This window comes from Thamnophis elegans, chromosome 1 (genome assembly GCF_009769535.1).
Source record: "Thamnophis elegans isolate rThaEle1 chromosome 1, rThaEle1.pri, whole genome shotgun sequence".
NCBI lineage: Eukaryota > Metazoa > Chordata > Lepidosauria > Squamata > Colubridae > Thamnophis > Thamnophis elegans.
In genome coordinates this window covers 140,806,902-140,827,492 of record NC_045541.1, presented here as the reverse complement: position 1 = coordinate 140,827,492, position 20,591 = coordinate 140,806,902, and the positions used below count along the sequence as shown (strand labels likewise).

Genomic DNA, 20,591 nt, shown 5'->3' with positions numbered 1-20,591 from the left:
GTGGACTTCAACTCCCAGAATTCTGCAGCCAGCTGGCTGGAGAATGTTGGGAGTTGAAGTCCACAAGTCTTAAAGTTGCCAAGTTTGGGGACCCCTGGTGTAGGGTCTCCTGCTTGAGCAGCGGGTTGGACTAGATGGCCTCCAAGATCCCTTCCAACTGTGTTACATTCTGTTATTATTCCGACCCAAATGCAGTAGGCAAGTAAAGAGTTGCGTTCTTTTCCTATCGTTGCCCTTCCTATCCTCGTTTACTGTTGAAAATGCCCCGCTGGCGATACGACCCCAGCCTGCCCGAGTGGGGTCCCTTCCTGCGCTCTCCGTCGTCAGGAGACGCCGGAGCAGGACGGCAAGAGGCACGCAGAGCATCGCGACGGACTACTAAGGGGCGTTTGTTGCGCTCATCGAGGCGGATCAAGGGGAGCGGGGCGGAAGGCAGAGATAGCCTCGCGATTGGCTGCAGCAGGTCACGGAGCAGAGCGTAGCTTGATTGGCTGGGTCGGATCATGTGGTGTGAAAGCCGATGGTGGCGGTGGGAGACACATAAACATGGAGGCCATCTTTCACGAGAGGGTGAGTGAGGCTCTTGCCTTCTCTTACGGAAGGTGGGGTGCGAGGTTAAAAAGAGGGCGAAGCGAGGGGAAAGGAGGGCGGCTCGCGAGGGAGCTTGCCCGACAAGCGAAAACTTTGCCGTTTCGGTTCCTTGGGTCGTTCAAAGGCTACGAAAATCTCTTTTTAGTCTTTTATACTTTTATATTCAAACCGCCGAGGGGTTTCCTGAGATTCGGAGGTACTTAGAAAAGGCAAGGCGGGCGAAGAGTTTCCAATAGGGAGGAGCGGATTGTGGCTATTATACGATAAAGGTCTGAGCTTTGAAACATTGTTGCCTTTCCCGTCGCCTGTCTCGGGCGGCGAAGCGGTCACGTTTGTGGAAAACGGACGCCTTACTCTTTAAGATGTTGCTTTTAAAGTATGTTCCCGTAGCTGGGTGGTGCAAGGAAGCGTTTTCTCTCCCAGGCTTACTAGTGAACCTTTCCGGAGCATCATCGGCCCCTAACCATGCTGGCAGGATCAATGAGCAAGAAAACAAGGAAGTGGGAGCTGAACATGGAGGATAAGAACACATGAATTGGTGTTACTAAACCCTAACATTTTATATGAGGTGCTGCATGTATATATCCTCCTTGTTTCCTTTCAGCTATTGGTGTGTGTGTACATATATATATGCAGAATGATAAAGTACATGATATTGTTTCCTGCCTTGCTTGATGGAACTGGTTGTTTTGAAACTGTCTGCTTCATGCATCTCTGCCATTAATATGATCCCTTTTTCTTTGACATCAACATTATGTATAACCTGAATAATTTCTGCTAGGGGAAGAGAATACTCTGGGTTTCTTTTTAATCTTTCTTTTGTGCAGTATTGAAATCTCTAGATATAATTTTTTTGGGGGAAGATAAGATGTTACATTTCAGATTGATTTTGATGGCAATGATATATTGTCATTTTCCTATCAAACAGCTTTTCTTTGAGGTTTTGGAAAGAGGGCAGAGATTTAATAGCATTAAGTATCCAATTAATATAGCTATTAAGGAAGAACATTTTAAAGCACAACATAAATTTGCTAATTGCTTCCCTCTCCCAAGAGTTACGTGTCCCTAAAAACATCGGTGATTCTGGTGTGAAGATTTTTTTAAGCTACCCTGGAATATATAGAAATGCTTTTCTTTAGGAATGTTTAGGTCAGAGAATAGAGAAAGAGCTGTATTAAGAAGTTAATCCCATTTCTTCAATGGGCTACCAAATACCTTCAAGCAGGATGTGAGTGTAATAGCACTTTGCCATCTATGTTGTTTAGCAACTGATACTGAGAGGTATTTAATGCTGGAGAAGTTTGGTCTAAGTCATATTGATTTAAACCAGTCAGGAAGACTATAATAATTTAAACATTGTCAATAATATTCTGTTGTTGATCATGATTTATGCTAAAGTTCTTCTGCTTTGTTACAACCTTAATACCTATACTTCAGTCCTCATAGATAGATGCAACTTTTATGTTTAGAAACAGATATATGCTATAATTATAAATTCATACTTCTGATTTTCTTATGATTAAGTTTACATTAAAATTGTTATTTAGCACTAAACCAGATATATCACACAGCTGGCTGATGTGCATTATTTCTTTTGGTAATAGGTAATAAAATAAATTATAGTCAGTATTATGTAAGGCTTAATGTGATGGAACAATAAAAACGGTATATTGGGAAATCAAGGACTGTGATTTAAGCAACTTAAATGATAACCATTATGAATGTGTTTCTGCAATTGCACGCAGAACTAGTTGGACTTGTTTGGGTACATACTTATATATAAATACTGTATGTTCAAGTACATATGCATGCATAGGCATAATTTTAGCTGAATAGTTTAATGGAAACAATGAGCTTTATTTAAAAAACTTTCATATACAGTGTATTCATTTAATAGTTCAAATTGATATAAATGCATTAAAATATAGTGCAAAATATGTTAAAAATATAATCATGAAAGAGACAATCGCAATGTATCTGTTTTACTATCTCCGGCTAAACACATAAGCAGGGTAACTTCAAAGATTATATTTACTCTAGTTTTTGAGCAATAAACATAAAAAGATCATACAATATTGATTTTTTTTTAATTTTTTCATACTTTAGCAAGAAGGTTCTCTGTGTGCCCAGCATTGTTTGAATAACTTACTGCAAGGGGAGTATTTCAGTCCTGTTGAACTGTCTTCTATTGCACAGCAGTTAGATGAAGAAGAGAGAATAAGAATGGCAGAGGGTGGAGTTTCTAGCGAAGAATATAGAACATTTTTACAGGTAACAGCTCTTCAGGTGGTTTTACATTTATTTGCCAGTTTTTGTTCTGCATATTTTCTTACTGAAAGAGCATATATTGAAGCTGAATTTCAGAATGATGAAATGTAAAGTTATCTATTCTCCTTCCTAGAATAGCATCTCCAGATATACAGGTAGTCCTTGACTTATGACCACAATGAAGCCAAAATTTCTGTTGCTAAGTGAAACATTTGTTAAGTAAGTTTTGTCCCATTTTATGACCTTTCTTGCCATAATTGTTAAGTGAAATCATTGCAGTTGTTAAGTTAGTAACACGGTTGTTGACTGAATCTGGCTTCCCCATTCACTTTGCTTGTCAGGTCGCAAAAATGGATCAAATGACTCCAGGATATTGCAACCATCATAACATGTCATTGCCAAGTGTCTGAATTTTGGTCACATGACTATTGAGATGGTGCAATGGTCATAAGTATGAAAAACAGTCATAAATCACTTTTTTTCAGTGCCATTATCACTTTGAACAGTCACTAAATGAACTGTTGTAAATTGAGAACTACCTGTATTAGAATTACAGTCAATTTCTCAGTGAAGTTTCTGTTTAACATTTCTAAAGCTTTTTTTTTTAAAGAAACAAGAACTTCAGGTACAGAATTTATTTTGGCCCAAGCTACTTTTAAATTGATGGCCACAAATGAGTATACAAAGAGCAACATGAAAAAGGCTACTATACTAACCACTAGGTTTTTGTATTTGTCTGGTGTTTATATGCAGTTTATCTGCTGTTTTTCATTGACATATCCCAGAATGTTACTTTTGTTCTCATGCCTTCAGAATGGTTCATTAAAAATATTTTTAGAGTGAATAGTTTAAGATTAACTGAATTTATTTTCTACATATAATTTTCCAAAAGCTTCTGTAGCACATAATTTAATCTTCTTTTCTTTGCATTCTTTGTTTAACAGCAACCTTCAGGAAACATGGATGATAGTGGTTTCTTCTCAATTCAAGTAAGCAGTTTCTAGCTCTATAATTTGTGCAAACTTTTTTAGAATACAACATTTGCAAATGCTTATTGAAATACCCTGGGCTCTTATTTAAGAGCTGTTTAGGAAACAGCTGTGCTCGGTGAATATATTTCTTAAAGTAAATGTTTGCCTCCCAAAATATACAAGGAGCAAATCCATGGTTACAGGGAGTTCTTTATGTTTCAAACCTAATTGTGATTGCAATTCTGTAAATAGCTTCTATGCTTTTACATCCCACTGATTTTCAGTAGAATATTAGCATTCTAATAAATTATATAATTTTTCTACATAGGTTAGGATGGGATGGATTTCCCCAGGCAAAACTGATAATGTAATACATTATTTCAAACCACCACCCCCGCCCCAGTTAAGCTGTCCTTTGGGATTTAAAAAAAGGTTTGCATTGTTTTTTTCTGGACAAACAGATGAACTTATTTATTTATAATGATGTAATTAATAAAAATCTTCCTTTGTATTGTACATCAAGGATGTACAATGTACTTTTTATAAGGTATATGTGTAAAGTTTTCCAAATAAATCATTACAAAGTGAAAAGTTGGCATACATACACATATGGGAATGACTTCAGGAGATGGAGAGCAAAGATGCAGCCTAGGGGATGATCAAATAAGAGAAGGCATAGCTTGCAACTGCATAATAGGCAGAGAGAGACTTAGAAAGGACCCTCGCCAATTTCTCAAGTTATAAAAGAGACAGCGGGAGATTGATATTGATTTTTTTATCCTACCTTTATGACTTTATAAATAAACTCAAAGCAACAAACATACTTAATACTCCTCCCTTCTCCTAGTTTCCTCATAACAACAACCTTATAAAGTGAGTTGAGCTAAGAGAGAATGATTGGCCTAAAATCACTCAGCTGGCTTTCAAGCCTATGGTGGCATCAGAACGTAGTCTGGTTTCTAACATGGTGCCTTAATCACTACAGCAAACTTGCTTCCTAGATAAAACTGGCTCCCTCTGTGTGCAAATATGTGCTCACACACGTATGCAGAGTTTCTATTCAAAATTAATGTCAGCATTTCCAGATAAACAAGACAGGAAACATGACCAGATGAGCTAATTCCACTTGATTGTGAGGTTACATTAATAGAATCTTGTAAGCTTAATAGTACAAACCTTCCACTTTCTCTTTGGCAGCATCTCTTTCCCTCCCATATCCAAGCTTATCTCCACATACTGTTACAACATCCCTGTGTAATTAATTACAGGCTATCCTTAACATACAGTCACAATTGGGACAGTTGCTAAGCAAGGCAGTTATTAAGTGAGTCATGCTCAATTTTACCTTGTTAAAGAAATCACTGCAGTAATTAAGTGACTCATTAAGCAAATCTGGCTTCCCCCATTGAGTTTGCTTGTCAGAAATTGACTGGGAAGGTTACATACGATGATCACACTGCAGCCATATATGTGTGTGTGTGTGTGTGTGTGTGTATCTGGGATAGATTGATTGATTGTATGTAATAACTAGGCTAAGTAAATAATAAGTAAACTAGGAACAAAGACTTCAGAGCCATGTAAGTTGTATAGTATATATGCTCTGCAAAGTACAGTAGTTTGTAACAACAAAGTAAACTTTATCCAAAGTTGACTATATTTGTATCAAGTTTGAAATCACTGAAGCTGGCAGACTTAATCTGCAATTTATCATTATACTTTTCTATAGATTGCTTTTATTTTTTCCTCTTCTACAAAATGGGAAGCAGGATAAATTTCTCTCTTTAATTTCCCAATAATTGGCAAACAAGTTTTATACTAATAATGTATTTCAATCAAGAAATTTAAGAACAAATATATTACTTTGTCCAAAATATGCAGAATATACTGAGTTTCTATAGGACTCAGTGATGTCAAAAAATATACTTCTCATGCAAATAGTCATTCAACATGTCTATGGAGATTCTCAGTCATCTAGGTAATGGCTGTCCTAAAGGTGCTTTTTCAAAAGGCTGCTGGACTTTTTTTTTTTTTCCTTGAAAACATTTCACTTCTCATCCAAGAAGCTTCTTCAGTTCTGAGTGAATGGTGGAGAATGGAAGGATCTATAGTCTTTGCAGTCAGCACTTTCTTTAGGGGTTGTTGAGGCTACTTGGAGGTTTATCTGAGTCCTCATTATCACCTTAATAGTGCAAATGGATGTGGAACCTTCTTGGAATTGCTGATAGGACTATGTTGTAAACAAGAGATCAGTGGTATCATGCGAGGATATTTATAGAAATAGAAATCCTTCCATTCTCCACCATTCAATCAAAACTTGAAGAAGCTTCTTGGATGAAAAATGAAACATCTTCAAGAAAGAACAAATAAAGTTTAGTTTTCTTTTGAAGAAACATCTTTGGGATAGTTACTCAACATTTAAATTATGTTATTGGCATTTTAAAATGGTTGTTAACATCTTGTCCTTGAAAAAATGAATGTCTTTTATAATATAAAGTAAAACTATAGTTTATAGATCTCATTACAGCAGTTCTCATTCACAAAGAACTAAATTTCAGTAGTGATTTACCATCACGTAATTTGGGTAAAGATATAAATCATGCATTCACACAAATGACACTTATCAGTATAATAATGTATTATGTGTTTAACAGGTATTCCTGAATTAGGGACACTTCCTCCCTAAAATAGTCAGTTGAAATGGAATTTCACTATATAAAGAATTAGACCAATAGGTTTTAAATATCTTACCAGATACACATAATGACCTGACAGTCAGAATAAAATTGATGCTTCCCAGAGCAAATTGATTGTAATTAGCTGCTGATAATAAACAACTCAGGTGTATAATGTGACTTTTTTTTGGGGGGGGGGGGAATCAAATTTTTTTCTTCCTATCATTTTCCCTCCAAATCAATTGGTTTTTCTGGAAGACCAAATTGGTTTTCAAATTGTATATTTGTTATCCTCCCTTAAATGTATTTTATATTTGGCCTGCTTAATGTAGATTCATGAAGGTTAATTCTTAATTAACAGCCCAGTGTTTTTCTTTTAATGAAATATGGTTGTTCCCCCACTCTCACTTTAGTTGAAACAATAGGATGGGTCCAGATTTAATCAGAGCAAACAAATTAAACTCAATGTGACTTTAGTCCTGACTACTGAAGTTCCATTGATTTCAGTGGTCTGTTCTGAGTATGACTATGTGAATTTAGTTAATATATTTGTCTTTATAGTTCTAAAATGGTTGCATTGCTTACATTTTATAACTGACTGATTTATCTCATGAAAAGTGCTGTTTTTTGACAGGTTATAAGCAATGCCTTGAAAGTTTGGGGTTTAGAACTAATCCTCTTCAACAGCCCAGAGTATCAGAGGCTCAGGATCGAACCTATGTAAGACTTTATTTTTTAGCTCCCTGCTTTCATTTAAAGAATAATAATAGTTATGCAAGAAAAAGAAAACCCTTATCCTTTCCTTTAGAATTCCTTTTGAAAATTACTATTTCAAGTTCTGGTTTCATCCACTCAGCATTTTCTGTTTCATATTATTGAGGCCTTACATGTTCATTTGTCCCCTGAGCCTTCATGACATCTCAGTATCTGTAGCATAATAGAATGCTGCTTTTGAATGGAATCTGCTTAATGACATCAACAGTATGTCTGTCTTTATCAAGCATATATAATGATAAATATATCTCTAAAACAATATTATTAAATATTCTGAACTATCTGTGGATGAAAAGTTCACGTAATCCGAATTGTAACTTTAATACTACAGTATGATGTTTCTAAATGCAAAAATGATAACATTAATATTTCTGTGCTCAAATAATTAATTCTCTGAATACTTTGTGTTTTCTTTTCAGAAATGAAAGGTCTTTTATTTGTAACTATAAAGAGCACTGGTTTACAGTACGAAAATTAGGAAAACAGGTAAAGTTCTTTATTTTCCTTCTTTAAAATCAATGTCAAGTTTGCCATTGGAATCAGCTATAAGTTCAGTCAAAATTTAGTGCGTTTTTAATGACAAACACTGCATTCATAGATAATTAGATGATAGACAGACTGACAGATCTGACAGACAGACAGATAGATAAATAGATACAATTGATGAAACATTTTGGTTCTATGCAAAATGTTATTTCCCAGAGCTGCTTTGTTCCTACTGTTCAGTATTTCCATTCTGAAGCTGGAACAGATTTAGAATGTTGTAGGTTAGTGATGGCTAACCTTTTTGTTGTTGCATGTCAAAAGCGTGTGTGTCCACTTTTGCTATGCAATGCGCATGCGACCCCCCCTGTGAGCTCTGCGCATGTGTGTGTGACCCCACCCTGTGTGCGCCCCGTGCATGCAATCCCTCGTGCTGCCCCATCCTCTGCGCATGTGCACACGACCCCCGTGTGCATCCCACTCCTTGAACTTGCACGTGTGACCCCCTCCCCGGCATGCACCCCCACACACGTGTCTCCCGCATGCATGGCAGAGACCCGAAAACCAGCTGGCTGCTGGGAAGCACACATGCACAGTGGAGCCTGAGCTGGGGTGACGGCTCGCATGCCTGAAGAGGGCTCTGTGTGCCACCTGGGGCACGTGTGTCATAGGTTCGCCATCACGGTTGTGTATTAAACAACCTACAACTTTTTGGATCATCCTTTATCAATATTTACTTACCTAAATATAAAACAACCATGGATGGGCAGCAGTGGGAACAACAGTGGGAATGAGGGTGACTTCCAACTTCCTGTGAGCTTCCTCACTGACTTTGTGAGAAGCTGGCAGGGAGCACTGGAAATCACAATCACATGGTTGCAGCTGACTGTGCTGCTGCTGCTGCTGCAACAGCTGCATCTTAAGATTCCCTGGGAGTAATGGGTCCTGGATTTTGTACACATTTTTTTAACTTAACATATTTCAGGAATCTTGATTCACAAATTGTTGCCCTATGATGCATCATTTTGCTAATTGAAAGTTACAAGAGACAAACAGGAAAGTTTTAGCAATATGTAGACTAGGGAGTTGCAGCCAGATTTTTTTCCCTTGATGTTTCTGATTCATCAGTTTTTCTAATTTAAAACCAGGCATTTGTATTGCAATAGATGCTTCCACAACAGAAAGAGCAATATATTAAGTTTCCTGCTAAATATTGAAGGCATTCCTTTGATTACAGCCTTATTTTTTTCCCTATAACTAAATGCACCCATTAACTTGCATATACTATCTGAGAATGACTAGAAGAGACTAGAGAGTTTTGTATCTGAGAAGCGGTTTGCAAGCCATCATATTTATACAAATAATAATATTCCATGGTATATCCATGTTTTCCTGAAAATAAGACCAGGACTTATTTTCTTTTGGGCCCCAAAATAAACATTACGGATTATTTTCGGAGGGTGTCTTATTCCCCCCTTCCCATGACGTACTGGTGCCACAGCCACAAGGCAAGGCAGGTGTCGGGGGTGGGTGGCCTGGCTGTGGGGGCCCTGAAGTAAATCGGTCTGGAGTGTGTGAGGCAGCTCCACCCCCCTGCCTCATCTTGTGGCTGTGGCACCGTATACTGTATATTTACTTAATTTTTTTAAGTAAAACAATTTTTTACTGGTAGTAGGTATATGGTTTGCTATGTATTAAAATATATTATTAATAATCACACTGCATGTTAATTTTCTTTTTTTTGAACAGTGGTTCAACTTGAACTCTCTTTTGACCGGTCCAGAACTAATATCTGATACTTACCTTGCACTTTTTCTGGCCCAGCTACAACAGGAAGGTAATCCTACTTTTCAGATGCTGACTGCTGTAATAGTGCTGTAATATTCATCTAAGGAAACACTTTTCCTATGTTGTTTGAATGAATTATGCAGAATACATAACCAAATTGCCCATTATTGATAAAGAACATTTTTCTATCCATTAGAGCCTTGCCCACTAACTGTATTTTATTTTAATTTTTAGATTATCTTTCTAATCTGTTCATATCCTTTTATCCTTCATAGGTTATTCAATATTTGTTGTAAAAGGTGACTTACCTGATTGTGAAGCTGATCAATTACTGCAAATGATTCGGGTGCAGCAAATGCAAAGGCCAAAATTAATTGGTGAAGACACACTGCAATCAAGAGATCAAAGGTAAGGTAAATAAATCCTTGTATTTTAATGGATTCAGTGTAAGTATTTTGAGGCCTGATTATGAACAAAGAAAATAGGAGCTAAAAAGTAGAAGGTACTATTATGTTTACACATGGAATAAACCAAAATATGTGTTTGCCTATAATAAAAATATTATCTATGTCTAATAGGAGATATACCAAATACAAAATAAGTTTTGCATAATTTCTGTATATTTTCTTAAGAATTGGGAATTTTTAAAAAGTAAGTCTTTAAAAAAAGGCTTGGACTACCTTCATAGCTATCTGTGCAAATGCAGCTATTAGAAGAATCTTAAATAAAGATAGTGTCAATGGTGCTATATATAACTTCACTGACCTCATTAATAGACTGTGCATGGGTATAACAAGATCCAGAGACTTCTGGCTTCTATTTTTTGTGATTGTGGTAACATGAAGACAATAACACATAGAGTATGTATACCTGCCTTTGTGTCCCAATCAGAGTACATTTGAGGACTTCATGGTAGCAGCACGACAGAACACAATGTTGCTAGTTTCTGGGCAAGATCTGTTTAATTTGGAGATATATTAATCTTGTATTTAATATTTTAAATTTTATGTCATATGGTATGCCTTATTTTAATTGGGATGCTTCTGACATGAACAAATTGATAGCCATCTTTGTTCTGCTCACTCAAAAACTAAACCCTCTCTACCACTCATCTAGATATAGCGCAGCATTAACAAGAATGTTTTTTTTCTGCTTAACTTTTCCAGGGTGCAAAAACCAGACTTAGAACAAGCACTAGATGTTAACCAATCCTTGGATAATACCAATATGTTAGATGAAGATGAAGAAAATTTCCAAAAAGCACTTGCACTCAGCAGACAGGAAATTGATATGGAGGATGAAGAAGCAGATCTCCGGAGGGCTATTCAACTTAGTATGCAAGGTAAAAGATTATATTTTGATTTAAAAAATGATTTGATAGTTTGTATGCTTAACATATGCTTAATACATGACATATTTGCCATGACTTTCTTCCTATTCCTGAGAGACAGCGATTGTCCCAAAGTGAGCCAAGGTTACCCTTACACCAAATTTTCTGCCTCACAGAAGCATTATATACCTTTAAAATGTCTTTATAGATAAGATTTGCACACTTTAAAAAATGAGTTAAAATTTATTTGGACTTAGCACAATTTCTAAATCAAAAGCATTTATTCCAAATCATTTTCAAACACTTGCACAATCTTAGTAAATAACAGTGTTTCATCTAGTGAGGTGCTTTGGAGTACCACATTTTTCAGAGTATAAGATTCATATGAGTATAAGACGCACCAAGGTTTTGAAGAGGCAAATTAAAAAAAAAGTTTTTGCACTCTGCAGCCCTCCCAAAAACGGCCTGTTTTTTTGCAAAAACGGGCCTATTTTTCTTCAAAACAAAAGGGCATGAATAGCTTTTAGGAGGCTTATAGAGTGCTCCTGGATGGCTGGGGTGGGGGGAGCAAAATTGAGCAAAAAATGGCCCATTTTTCGCTCATTTCTGCCCTCCCCCAGCCCCCAGGAACACTCTGCAAGGCTCCTAAAGGCTCTGCATGGCCATTTTGGTGAAGGGGTAGGGTTTCGGGAGGCAAAAAATGCTGTATTCAGTGTATAAGATGCACCCAGATTTTCAGCTTCTTTTTGAGGGAAAAAGGTGCATCTTATACTCTGAAAAATACGGTAATTTCAGTTTTTCAGACAAATTTATTCTCTGGAGCAGAGTGGGATTCTTTCTGAAGGTACCAAAATGCAAGGATTTATTCTCCAGTTTGAATAATTTAATACTAAGTTTGGTGAAGAAAGAAAATAGAGTATTTGCAAGAAATTATTTCTTTTTTACTTTCAAACATATGGAAAAGTGTGAGGAAAGTTGAATGATAAGGAAAAATTTATTGAGTTCTGCAGTTAGATTGTTTTGATGGCAGAAGGGTGGTTAAGTGTCAAAATTAGCTTCTTGCTTTTCCCATCCCATCAGAGCAAAAGCAAAAAGAGTAATCTTACTTTTTCTCTTAATTCAGTAACCAAATTGAGGTCTAAGGTAGGAATAATAATTTCAAAATACTGTGTCTCACATTAATATTATTACAAGGTGACAGCATTTCAAGACTGTTTTGGGCAGTTATTAAAAGATTTAACTATCTCTGTCTTTCTATCTGCTTCATGGCAGGCTGAAATTCCTAGCCCTAACAAAGGTGTTCCTAAGGGCCTAAATGGAACTAGCAGCTAGATACAGTACATTTAGAAGATAGAACATATATGAACACATTGAGACTAGATTTATAAGAGTTGGCTTTATTGCTCACTCAAAGGAAATTGGTCTTATTTTTTAAATTAAAAAATGTGTTCCTGCAAATACAAATCTGCTATTATTAGTTTTAATTTTGAGCAGCCCTCCCATTTCATATTAATCATAGTCATATAAAATATATTGATAATCTTAAAATATGTATTGCTATTTATTATCCATGCTATTATAATATCCAAATCCAACTGCTACTTACAATAGAATAGGACTTCTTTTAAGATGATATGAAACATTCAAGTTGGTAGCCCAGCTACTAAGTAGGATTATACCAGTGTTGTTTTTTAAATTTATTTGTATAAATAAGTGAGTTGAACTGAAAGTGACAGCTTTAAATCACACGATTGGCTTTCATTACTAAGGGAGGACTAGACCTCTTGGTCTCCTGGTTTTGAAAAGCAGTACTATTAAAAGAACTGAGATCACAGGTGAAAGTGTTCATTTTGAGCTTCCATTTATTCTAGTCAGGATGAAAGCCAGGATCTTGTCCTGGTTTGTGGAATGTCCTCCCTGAGCAGGTCTAACTGGCACCAGCCTTTTTATTGCCAGCTGTGGAGGAAACCAATCTGGGGGTGTTTTTGGTTTGATTTGGTTTGTTCTATACTTTTAAAGTATAATTGATGACAGTTGCTTTTGTTCCTTAAAAAAAAAGATATTGTTCCTTGTTATTACTGTTTAATTTTTTTATTTTATAATTACTATTATACAAATGTGTATTGTAGATTGCTTTTGTTATTTTATGCGGCACGTAGTAAATATCCTGGTTAACTTAACCTTCCCAATAAGTGGGTGTGTGTGACTTTTAGGAGAACATCGAAGTGGCTTCTCAGATTGTTGCACACAGAACATTCCACACTCATCTGCAACAGGCCAAACTGAATCTGTCCCATCAGAAGAATTGCGGCGTCGAAGACAGGCCTATTTTGAAAAGTAATGTAAACTGTGTAAAGCATAATTTGTGAGTGGCAAGCCCCAGAAGCCTTTGTTAAATTTATTACTTGATGTTTTTCAGGTATTTTGGATTACAATTCCTATTTTTTCTAATACCAACTATGCTGGTTAGAACATAGAATTGTAGTCCAAAGTACTAGGAGACTGCTGAGGTGTCGTCCCCCCTGAATTAACTCATACCAGTATTTAGCTGGTTCTTAAACTCCTGAACCACTCACTCAGTTTTGCAAATACCTTGATTCTTTTGGCTTGATATTATAGTACAAGACTGAGGCACCATGCTGGCTGCAGATAGCAGGATTCCGTTCTTGGGCAAATCACGCTACCTACGTAACTAATTCATTGGTCAGTTATATAGATGATTGTTCCAGTTTGAAATGCAAATGAATGTATGATGCTTTATCATGATGACTTAAGTATTTTTTTATTTAGGGCAGTATAGATTATAAACTAGTAGCAAATTGATAATTGATCTCTAGTGCCATATTTATGTGTTCATTGATTAATTCTTGGCAAACCTCATGTAACAGCAATGTTATTATTTTTAATTGAAAATGCTATACTGCCTGCCTCTTGATATCATTCTTTTTAGTGCTTCTTTTTAATAAGACCTCATTTCCTAAGCATATTACTAATCCATCTCTTGGCTTGTTCTAGATTATAAATTAATTTGGATATAGTACCAAAATACATCTCCTTATTATGTAATAGTAAAATACATTCATTAGCAATTGGTACTCCTATAATTCTTATCTACTTTATGTACATGTATAATTATCATCTGTGATTATCATTTTTATTTTGAAGAAAGTTTTTATGTTGCATTAATTCAAAGAAAGGTAATAACTGAAAGTGCACTAACAGGCAGACTTACTTTCTTCTAATAATCATCACTATAATTATTGACCAGAAGCACATTCAACCATAGTAATGTGCCAAACTCCATATCCTGATCAGAAAACTTTCAGGTGCTCCTGAGAAAAAATTTTTGTTTCTTTTTTTCTCTGAGAATGCACTGGTTTAGCCTTTTCAAGGATGGTTTCTCATCTCCTGGCTTTGGAATTAGATGTAATTCCCAATAGTTTGATTCCAAAATATTTTTGTGTTGTATATTCGGAGAAAAATGGAATCTAGGAGAAAAGACCAAAATGTGGTGTTTTGTCAACAATTGTTAGTAAGCTTATTGGCTAATTCTCTGGAATCAATATACTTTAAAAATTACACCTACCTGATCACTTTTTAGAATTGGATATTTTAAACATACATACATACACATATGTGCGTGTGTTAATGTGTGCAGTGCAAAAATTGAAATATATCGGTCCAGCTTCCTGCACTGTGAACTTTTCAAATATTACTTCATTATTTAATAGGAAAAATTAAATTGGATGAAGAAAGGCAAGGAATCATAAAGTTATAGGCTTTTCTACATATAATAATTAATGCTGCATACTTCTCTCTTTGATTGTTTTAGACAGCAGCAGCTGCAAAAGCAAGTTCAGATTCAACAGTTCCATGGTGAAGCAGCTACTAATTCACACACACTAGTTAATGATAGAGGTATTGCTTTTATTTGCCAGATTTCAACACATTTTTCCAGTTATTCTTTCAAATGATTAGCCAAAGATATCTTTTCTTTGTTTAATACATTTTATCAAATATCTTAATAGCTTTCTGTATCATTTGTCAGCATATCCTTCTGGGAAATGCCGCCTGACATTTAGACAACTTGTTTCAGAAAGCACTGATGCTCTGCCCTGTGGCAGTTCCATTGTGTGGGGGATGTCTTCTAAAATACCATTTTGTGTTTATTTCGAGCATCTACTTTATAGAGGTTATATAGAGAATAGCAATGAAGTACCATTGTGTAAATGATACCCAGTTCTGTCCTTTTTCATCAAGTACAAGCACGGTAGAACTTGTTTTGAATTGATGCTTGAATCTGGTAATAGATGAGGACTAATAAACTGGGGAAAGAATCTGTTCAGTTTACTCTAAATTGTATCACTCCTCGATTAGATTTGTAACTTGGGACTGCTCATAGAATCAGTTCTAATTTTAATGGTCTCAATGGCATAGGGTAAAATTCACCTTTAATCACGAACTTATTTGGATACCATAGATATTTATCTGCCATTACCGTAACCATATGTTGAAAATCTGTGGCTAGGGTTCACAATGCTTTATATATGAGACTAACTTTAGAAAATTCCACTTAGTGCAGAATGCACATTGGAATTAGCCATCTTGAACATCATCATTGCAATGTTGTGTTAATTGCAGAGGTGGCTAGCATGTTTTCAGCATCACTTCTTATACAACTTTAAAAGTGTAAAAGGCTTGGGAACAGATTACCAGAAGCAGCAAATACATTTTGTGTGGAGGATGTTTTCTGGTATTTATTCAAAGAATGAATAATGAAATAGAATAACTAACTAACTAGGCAAGTGAGCCATTGTGGTGTAGTACTTAAAATGAACAAGGCAGGCGAGAAAGACTCACATTCAACTGATTGTAATATGGTTGGTTTCTTTTAGCCCAACAGGAAAGGTAGAATGTAAATGTAATAGAATAAATATTTGCTGTTTTTTTTTCTTTTAGAATTTATGTCAGCTTTATTATTTTTTGTTTGGTTTAGTTTTGAACTTTTCTGAAAACCTATGGTAGTTTTGCAATAAATGTATAAGCTAAATGTTCAGACACATCTCAAAATATCTGGAAAAAAAAAGATGGGCATCTGTTAACTTTGGTTTGAAGCTTCCTAATTTTTTTATTTTATTTTTAATATTAAGCCAAGGGCTTTCCTGTTCAGAGGAATCTGTACTTGAATGCAATCTAGTCTTCTCTATGAATCTACCAAGGGAAGGATAAATAGAGGGGGCGGGAGAGAAATGACCCCAGTCCTCTTTACCAAATTCCTAAACCTAGAGTGGAGAAATAGATTTACTTCCAAGTTAATCCAAACTCCTACCTGACTTGAAGACCACATGACATTGCAGAGGTTTAACTTACATCAGTCAGTCAGATCATCTTCTGACTCTTCATTAAAAAAAAAGACAAAGGTAAAGTGGATCTGACTGCCTATACTGCACAATTGGTAGCAGAAAGCAGGAAATGGTTAATAGGTCTTTTGGTAATTCCTGGATAGGCTTGTCTGACAGCAAGAAGTTCCCCACTACTGTCTTGAACTAGTAAGCTATGAGCATCAGAACTAGATCTTTTTCTGTCTTTTTAAATTGTTATTTACTAGAACAAATATATCTTATTTTCTTGTTTCTTCTCAGGAGGTGATATCAGTGAAAATGATATGCTTCAAGCCGCTATGAATATGTCCTTGGAAACAGTTACAAACAGCTTGAATACAGAGGAAAAGAAATGACAAATACTTATATTTATTCTAATCTGAACACTACATTCTGTATTAATTCTGTGTGGGTGGCATAAAGGTAGGGTTCATTTCATTGATGTACCAAAGCAAGATACAGTTGTGAGATTTCAGACTGAGGATCAGAATTAAAAAAAAATTGGTTACTATACAATAAAATCTCATTAGTTTATGGTTATACTGTTGACCTTCTGGGTAATTTCTATTCAGTCAGAAGAACAGTGAGAAAAGGGGTATTAATATACAATAAAATTTCATTCAATATTTTTCTGATCCATAGATGTCCAGGTTGAGTTTATGGTATCTGCAGATCTTTGTATGGGGAGCAGTTCTTCTCAGTTGTGATAGCTTTTTCTTGCAGGATGTATTCTTAACAGGAAGATCGAGCATCACCTGATTATAGAATAAGGCTTGGAATTTTGCTAAATAAGATTATGTGAAATGTAAAAAATTGTAGTTTCACATATATGCTCAAAGGCATTCTAAGTATCATGTTTACAGTGCACTTCCAAGATTCCAGATTAAGAGACTGAATATAACACAAATCACCTTCACTTTTGTGAGATATTTGAATTACATGCATCAGCTTAATTCCAGAATTTAATCAGTTAACAACATTTGACTAAGAATAGCAAGATATTTGCAGACCATCAAACTTATTTTGGAAGACTGTGCTAGAGTATTACAATCATCATCATAAAATGGAACATCCTGCTTTTATTCTCCTGCTCCTCCAGATCTGCCTCCACGCATTCCAATCTTCCAAAGCTGATTTGATGGGCACACAGGAGGAACCCGCTCCAATAGCAGACTCAAGACTTCTTCCTTGTTTTGCTCTAAAAATGCCTTTAGTATTTTTTTACTAAATGTTGGGCCAATACTGGCTATGATGCACTGATCTAGTATATATATTAAGCCAACACCTAGAATCCGATTAACTGAAGTCAAAAGTGTTGGATATAGTTGATAAATGTTATTATAATTATTTCACTTGGTATTAATATGTTATCTTCTGTTAGATATTTCTGTAAGTATTAATACTATCAAGCTGGACATAAGTTACTTTGTACTGAATCAGCTTATTGGTCCACTTAGGTTAGAGTTACCTACTCTGGCAGTGATTCTCCAGTCTCAAGCAAGAATCTGCTACCTGAATTGCTTTTAAAGGAGGACACTTAGAATTAAACCGGGACTTCCTACATTGAGCTAATAGCCTTTCCAATTCCAAGATTCCATATTAATTTTGAAGTGAGGAAGTTAAAAAAGATCTTGATGCCATGATTTCAGTGCCACATTATTAATATGCATTAGTAACATCTGAAATGAACCCTGCACAGTTACTTAGGTGTTAAAAATGGATATACATAAATGAATGTGTATGAGTATGTACTTTATCAGATATTAATGAATGTCTTCTTGTAACAGATTTGCAGCTTTTCATGAATGGTCTTCATTCATGCACCTTACTGTTTATTCTGTTTCTGTTACCAAGGGAAACTGGGAAGCAAATTCTGTAAGCTAGTTTTATTCTGATAGTCAAATGTTACATAACAAATATTGCAGGATGACTGAATTTGGCATTTTGTATTAAAATAGTTTTTTTTTGTAAAAAAAATGCTTTAAAAATGCATTCTGTTTACATATACATATTAAGGCTATAGTTTTGGATACAAATGAAATACTCATTAAACCTATGGATACTTGCCAGATATACAAAAAATCTTGTGAAATTGATTAGGTTTTGCAAATTATTTTAAAATTATTATATTGCACCATGTTGATGTGTCATTCTTTGCTACTGAATGATTAGTAAATGTACACATTATGGTACTATAAAATAACACAATATTAAAATTGATTTTGATAATATCTGTTTATAAAAATTATTTAAGGAGAGAGTTAAATATGAAAGCCAAATGCCTCTTATTTTCATGTTTCATATGCTGTTGATTTCTGTGAAACTATTACAGAAGTACAAGCACTGCGATTTGTTCCAGGGATAAATACTATAAGAGTGTATCTAGCTTTGCCAGTCAGTAAACAGAAGGTAGCTATTTTAGATCTGCCTAATTTATTTATTAACAAAAAATTACCATATTTACTGCACATTGTTTTGGGGAAAAAAAACAGCATTAATTACATAAAGCCACATGCATTCATTTTAATTGTGTTTAAGTTACTACTTGAAAAGAAATATATGAAAAGATGTATAGAAGTTATGAAATGAAATCATACTAGTCTGTAAAAACCATAGTTTTATTTTTTCTTATTTTTTCAATAAATTGTGTCCTTGTGGACAAGTTGAATCTGGATGAATTTAGGTCCACTTCTTTCAAATGCGTGTCTTCATCAAAGCAAGTTATCTTTTCAAAACATATACAATATAAATTATGAAGCAAAGTTTTTAAAAATAATTTTTCCAGTTAACATGTACACTTAAAAAAAGGTGGGACCCTTCTTTAAGTGTCAATTTGTGGTAAAACATTTCGTGGTTTACATAAAGTTAATGCAGTAGATTTTGGGAGAGATTTTAGTAGTTTAAAATTTTCTCTACTTGGGGATTACATTAATGCACAGCCTTGAAAATTGTCCATTTCTAATAGTGAACATTCCTAAAACTGAAAACTTATAGAATCCACTTTTGGTGGAAGAACTGAAAAAAAATCTGGATTTCCTTCATAGCCAAGGCCTTTTTAAATAATGTCCTCTAAGAGTTTTTTATTCCATTGGCATTATAACCAGATCAATGCTCTAGAATTTATTTATCATACTTACCGTATATGCCCCCATCTCGCAAAAATGATCCTGAGCAATATACAATAAAAAACAAAGTCACAATATTGAAAATTATTCTTAAAATATATTTTAATTTCAAAATTAAAACATTTAATTGCTAGAAAAGATTATTAGATGTTACAAGCAATGTAGCTACCTCATTAAATCACTTGAATGTTGAATGTTTCTCACTTCCTTGAGATTCCCAAGCCTACCGAGAGCCAGGTTTTGGGGGACTTCTGCAAGGACATCAGAGATGGAGCCAATCTCACTCCCTCGGGAGGGATGGCATAATATTCCAAAGGGCAAACATTGCTTGGTTCATTGTCCTCCGTCAAAGGTAGGTGCTTGGGAAAATACATGCTGAAGATACAGTCCCAATCCTGTAATAATCTGTAGCTGTCCAGAGTTGCCTTATAAGGGAGATGGACAGCATAAAAATTTAATAACAAAATGAAAATATGTTGTGATACAACAATTACTTTTGTATAAATAAGAACAAGCTATAATTTGAGGGCAAAGCAAAGCCCAGTTTACCTTCAGCTCTGTGATAACTAATGGCTCCTTTATGAACTTTTTGAAAATAATAGTGTATCACACAGGACAAAATGCATGCTCAATGTAAAACAAACAAACAAACAAAGGACTATGGCCACTGGGCCCAGGAATATGATGTACTATATTATGGCCTAAATTAGCTTATATAAATTAACCCTGTTGGCTTCAGAAAGGGTTTTGAAATCTGGTTATACCTCTGGGCATTGGCCCAGGAAAAGCACAGCTCCATGGGGAGTAAAGTATAAATATGAGCCAGGGCGCCTATGATTACCAATTGCCTGGTTTTTTTTTTGTAAGCCACCTAGAGTTGAGAGAAGAATCTTCATCAGGTTTCTGACCATATTTGGTTTGAATCATCAAATAGTAGTGTTATGCTTATTCAGGTCCAAACATGAACTTTTTAAACGGCTGAATTATGCATTTTCACAAAAAACACGGAAAAAAACCTGGGGGAAAAAACACTGCAAATGGGGACTTCTAAAGAAGAAATGGCAAACTGAAGACAGAGCTGACAACTCTGGCAGAAGAACTAACAAGTAGACTGTCTCTTCATAATTTCTCTTTGGACAGAGAAGACCCAGAAGTGCTCCGTACAGTACTCCTTGTGAGGAGAATGCAGTAGTCTCTGGTAGGTTTGG

The 20,591-nt window shown here is 35.3% G+C and overlaps 1 protein-coding gene across 6 annotated transcripts; it reads left to right on the top strand.

Moving 5' to 3' along the window:
- The first annotated feature begins 162 nt into the window (after window positions 1-162).
- ATXN3 (ataxin 3) lies at window positions 163-18,926 on the top strand. Of its 6 annotated transcripts, none has more exons than XR_004256642.1 (12): window positions 163-570; window positions 2,698-2,862; window positions 3,804-3,848; window positions 7,137-7,222; window positions 7,696-7,762; window positions 9,509-9,596; window positions 9,823-9,955; window positions 10,714-10,889; window positions 13,091-13,214; window positions 14,710-14,795; window positions 16,520-16,681; window positions 17,716-18,926. XR_004256642.1 is itself a non-coding variant. In XM_032233197.1 (11 exons), exons 1-11 carry the CDS (start codon window positions 547-549, stop codon window positions 16,612-16,614), a joined length of 1,089 nt encoding a protein of 362 aa, XP_032089088.1. In that variant the 5' UTR covers window positions 163-546; the 3' UTR covers window positions 16,615-18,926. The 6 variants fall into 6 exon arrangements, 3 of the variants coding, with proteins under 3 accessions (XP_032089088.1, XP_032089105.1, XP_032089115.1); XR_004256641.1 differs by having other exon boundaries at window positions 17,358-18,926; XM_032233197.1 differs by having other exon boundaries at window positions 16,520-18,926.
- Window positions 18,927-20,591: the final 1,665 nt, after the last annotated feature.

Bases quoted from the DNA above. Each gene is read 5' to 3' on its own strand.
- ATXN3 (XM_032233197.1), top strand. From the start codon at position 547: ATGGAGGCCATCTTTCACGAGAGG. The intron at 9,597-9,822 runs GTAATCCTACTT...TATCCTTCATAG, and splicing joins GGCCCAGCTACAACAGGAAG to GTTATTCAATATTTGTTGTA. The intron at 9,956-10,713 runs GTAAGGTAAATA...TAACTTTTCCAG, and splicing joins CTGCAATCAAGAGATCAAAG to GGTGCAAAAACCAGACTTAG.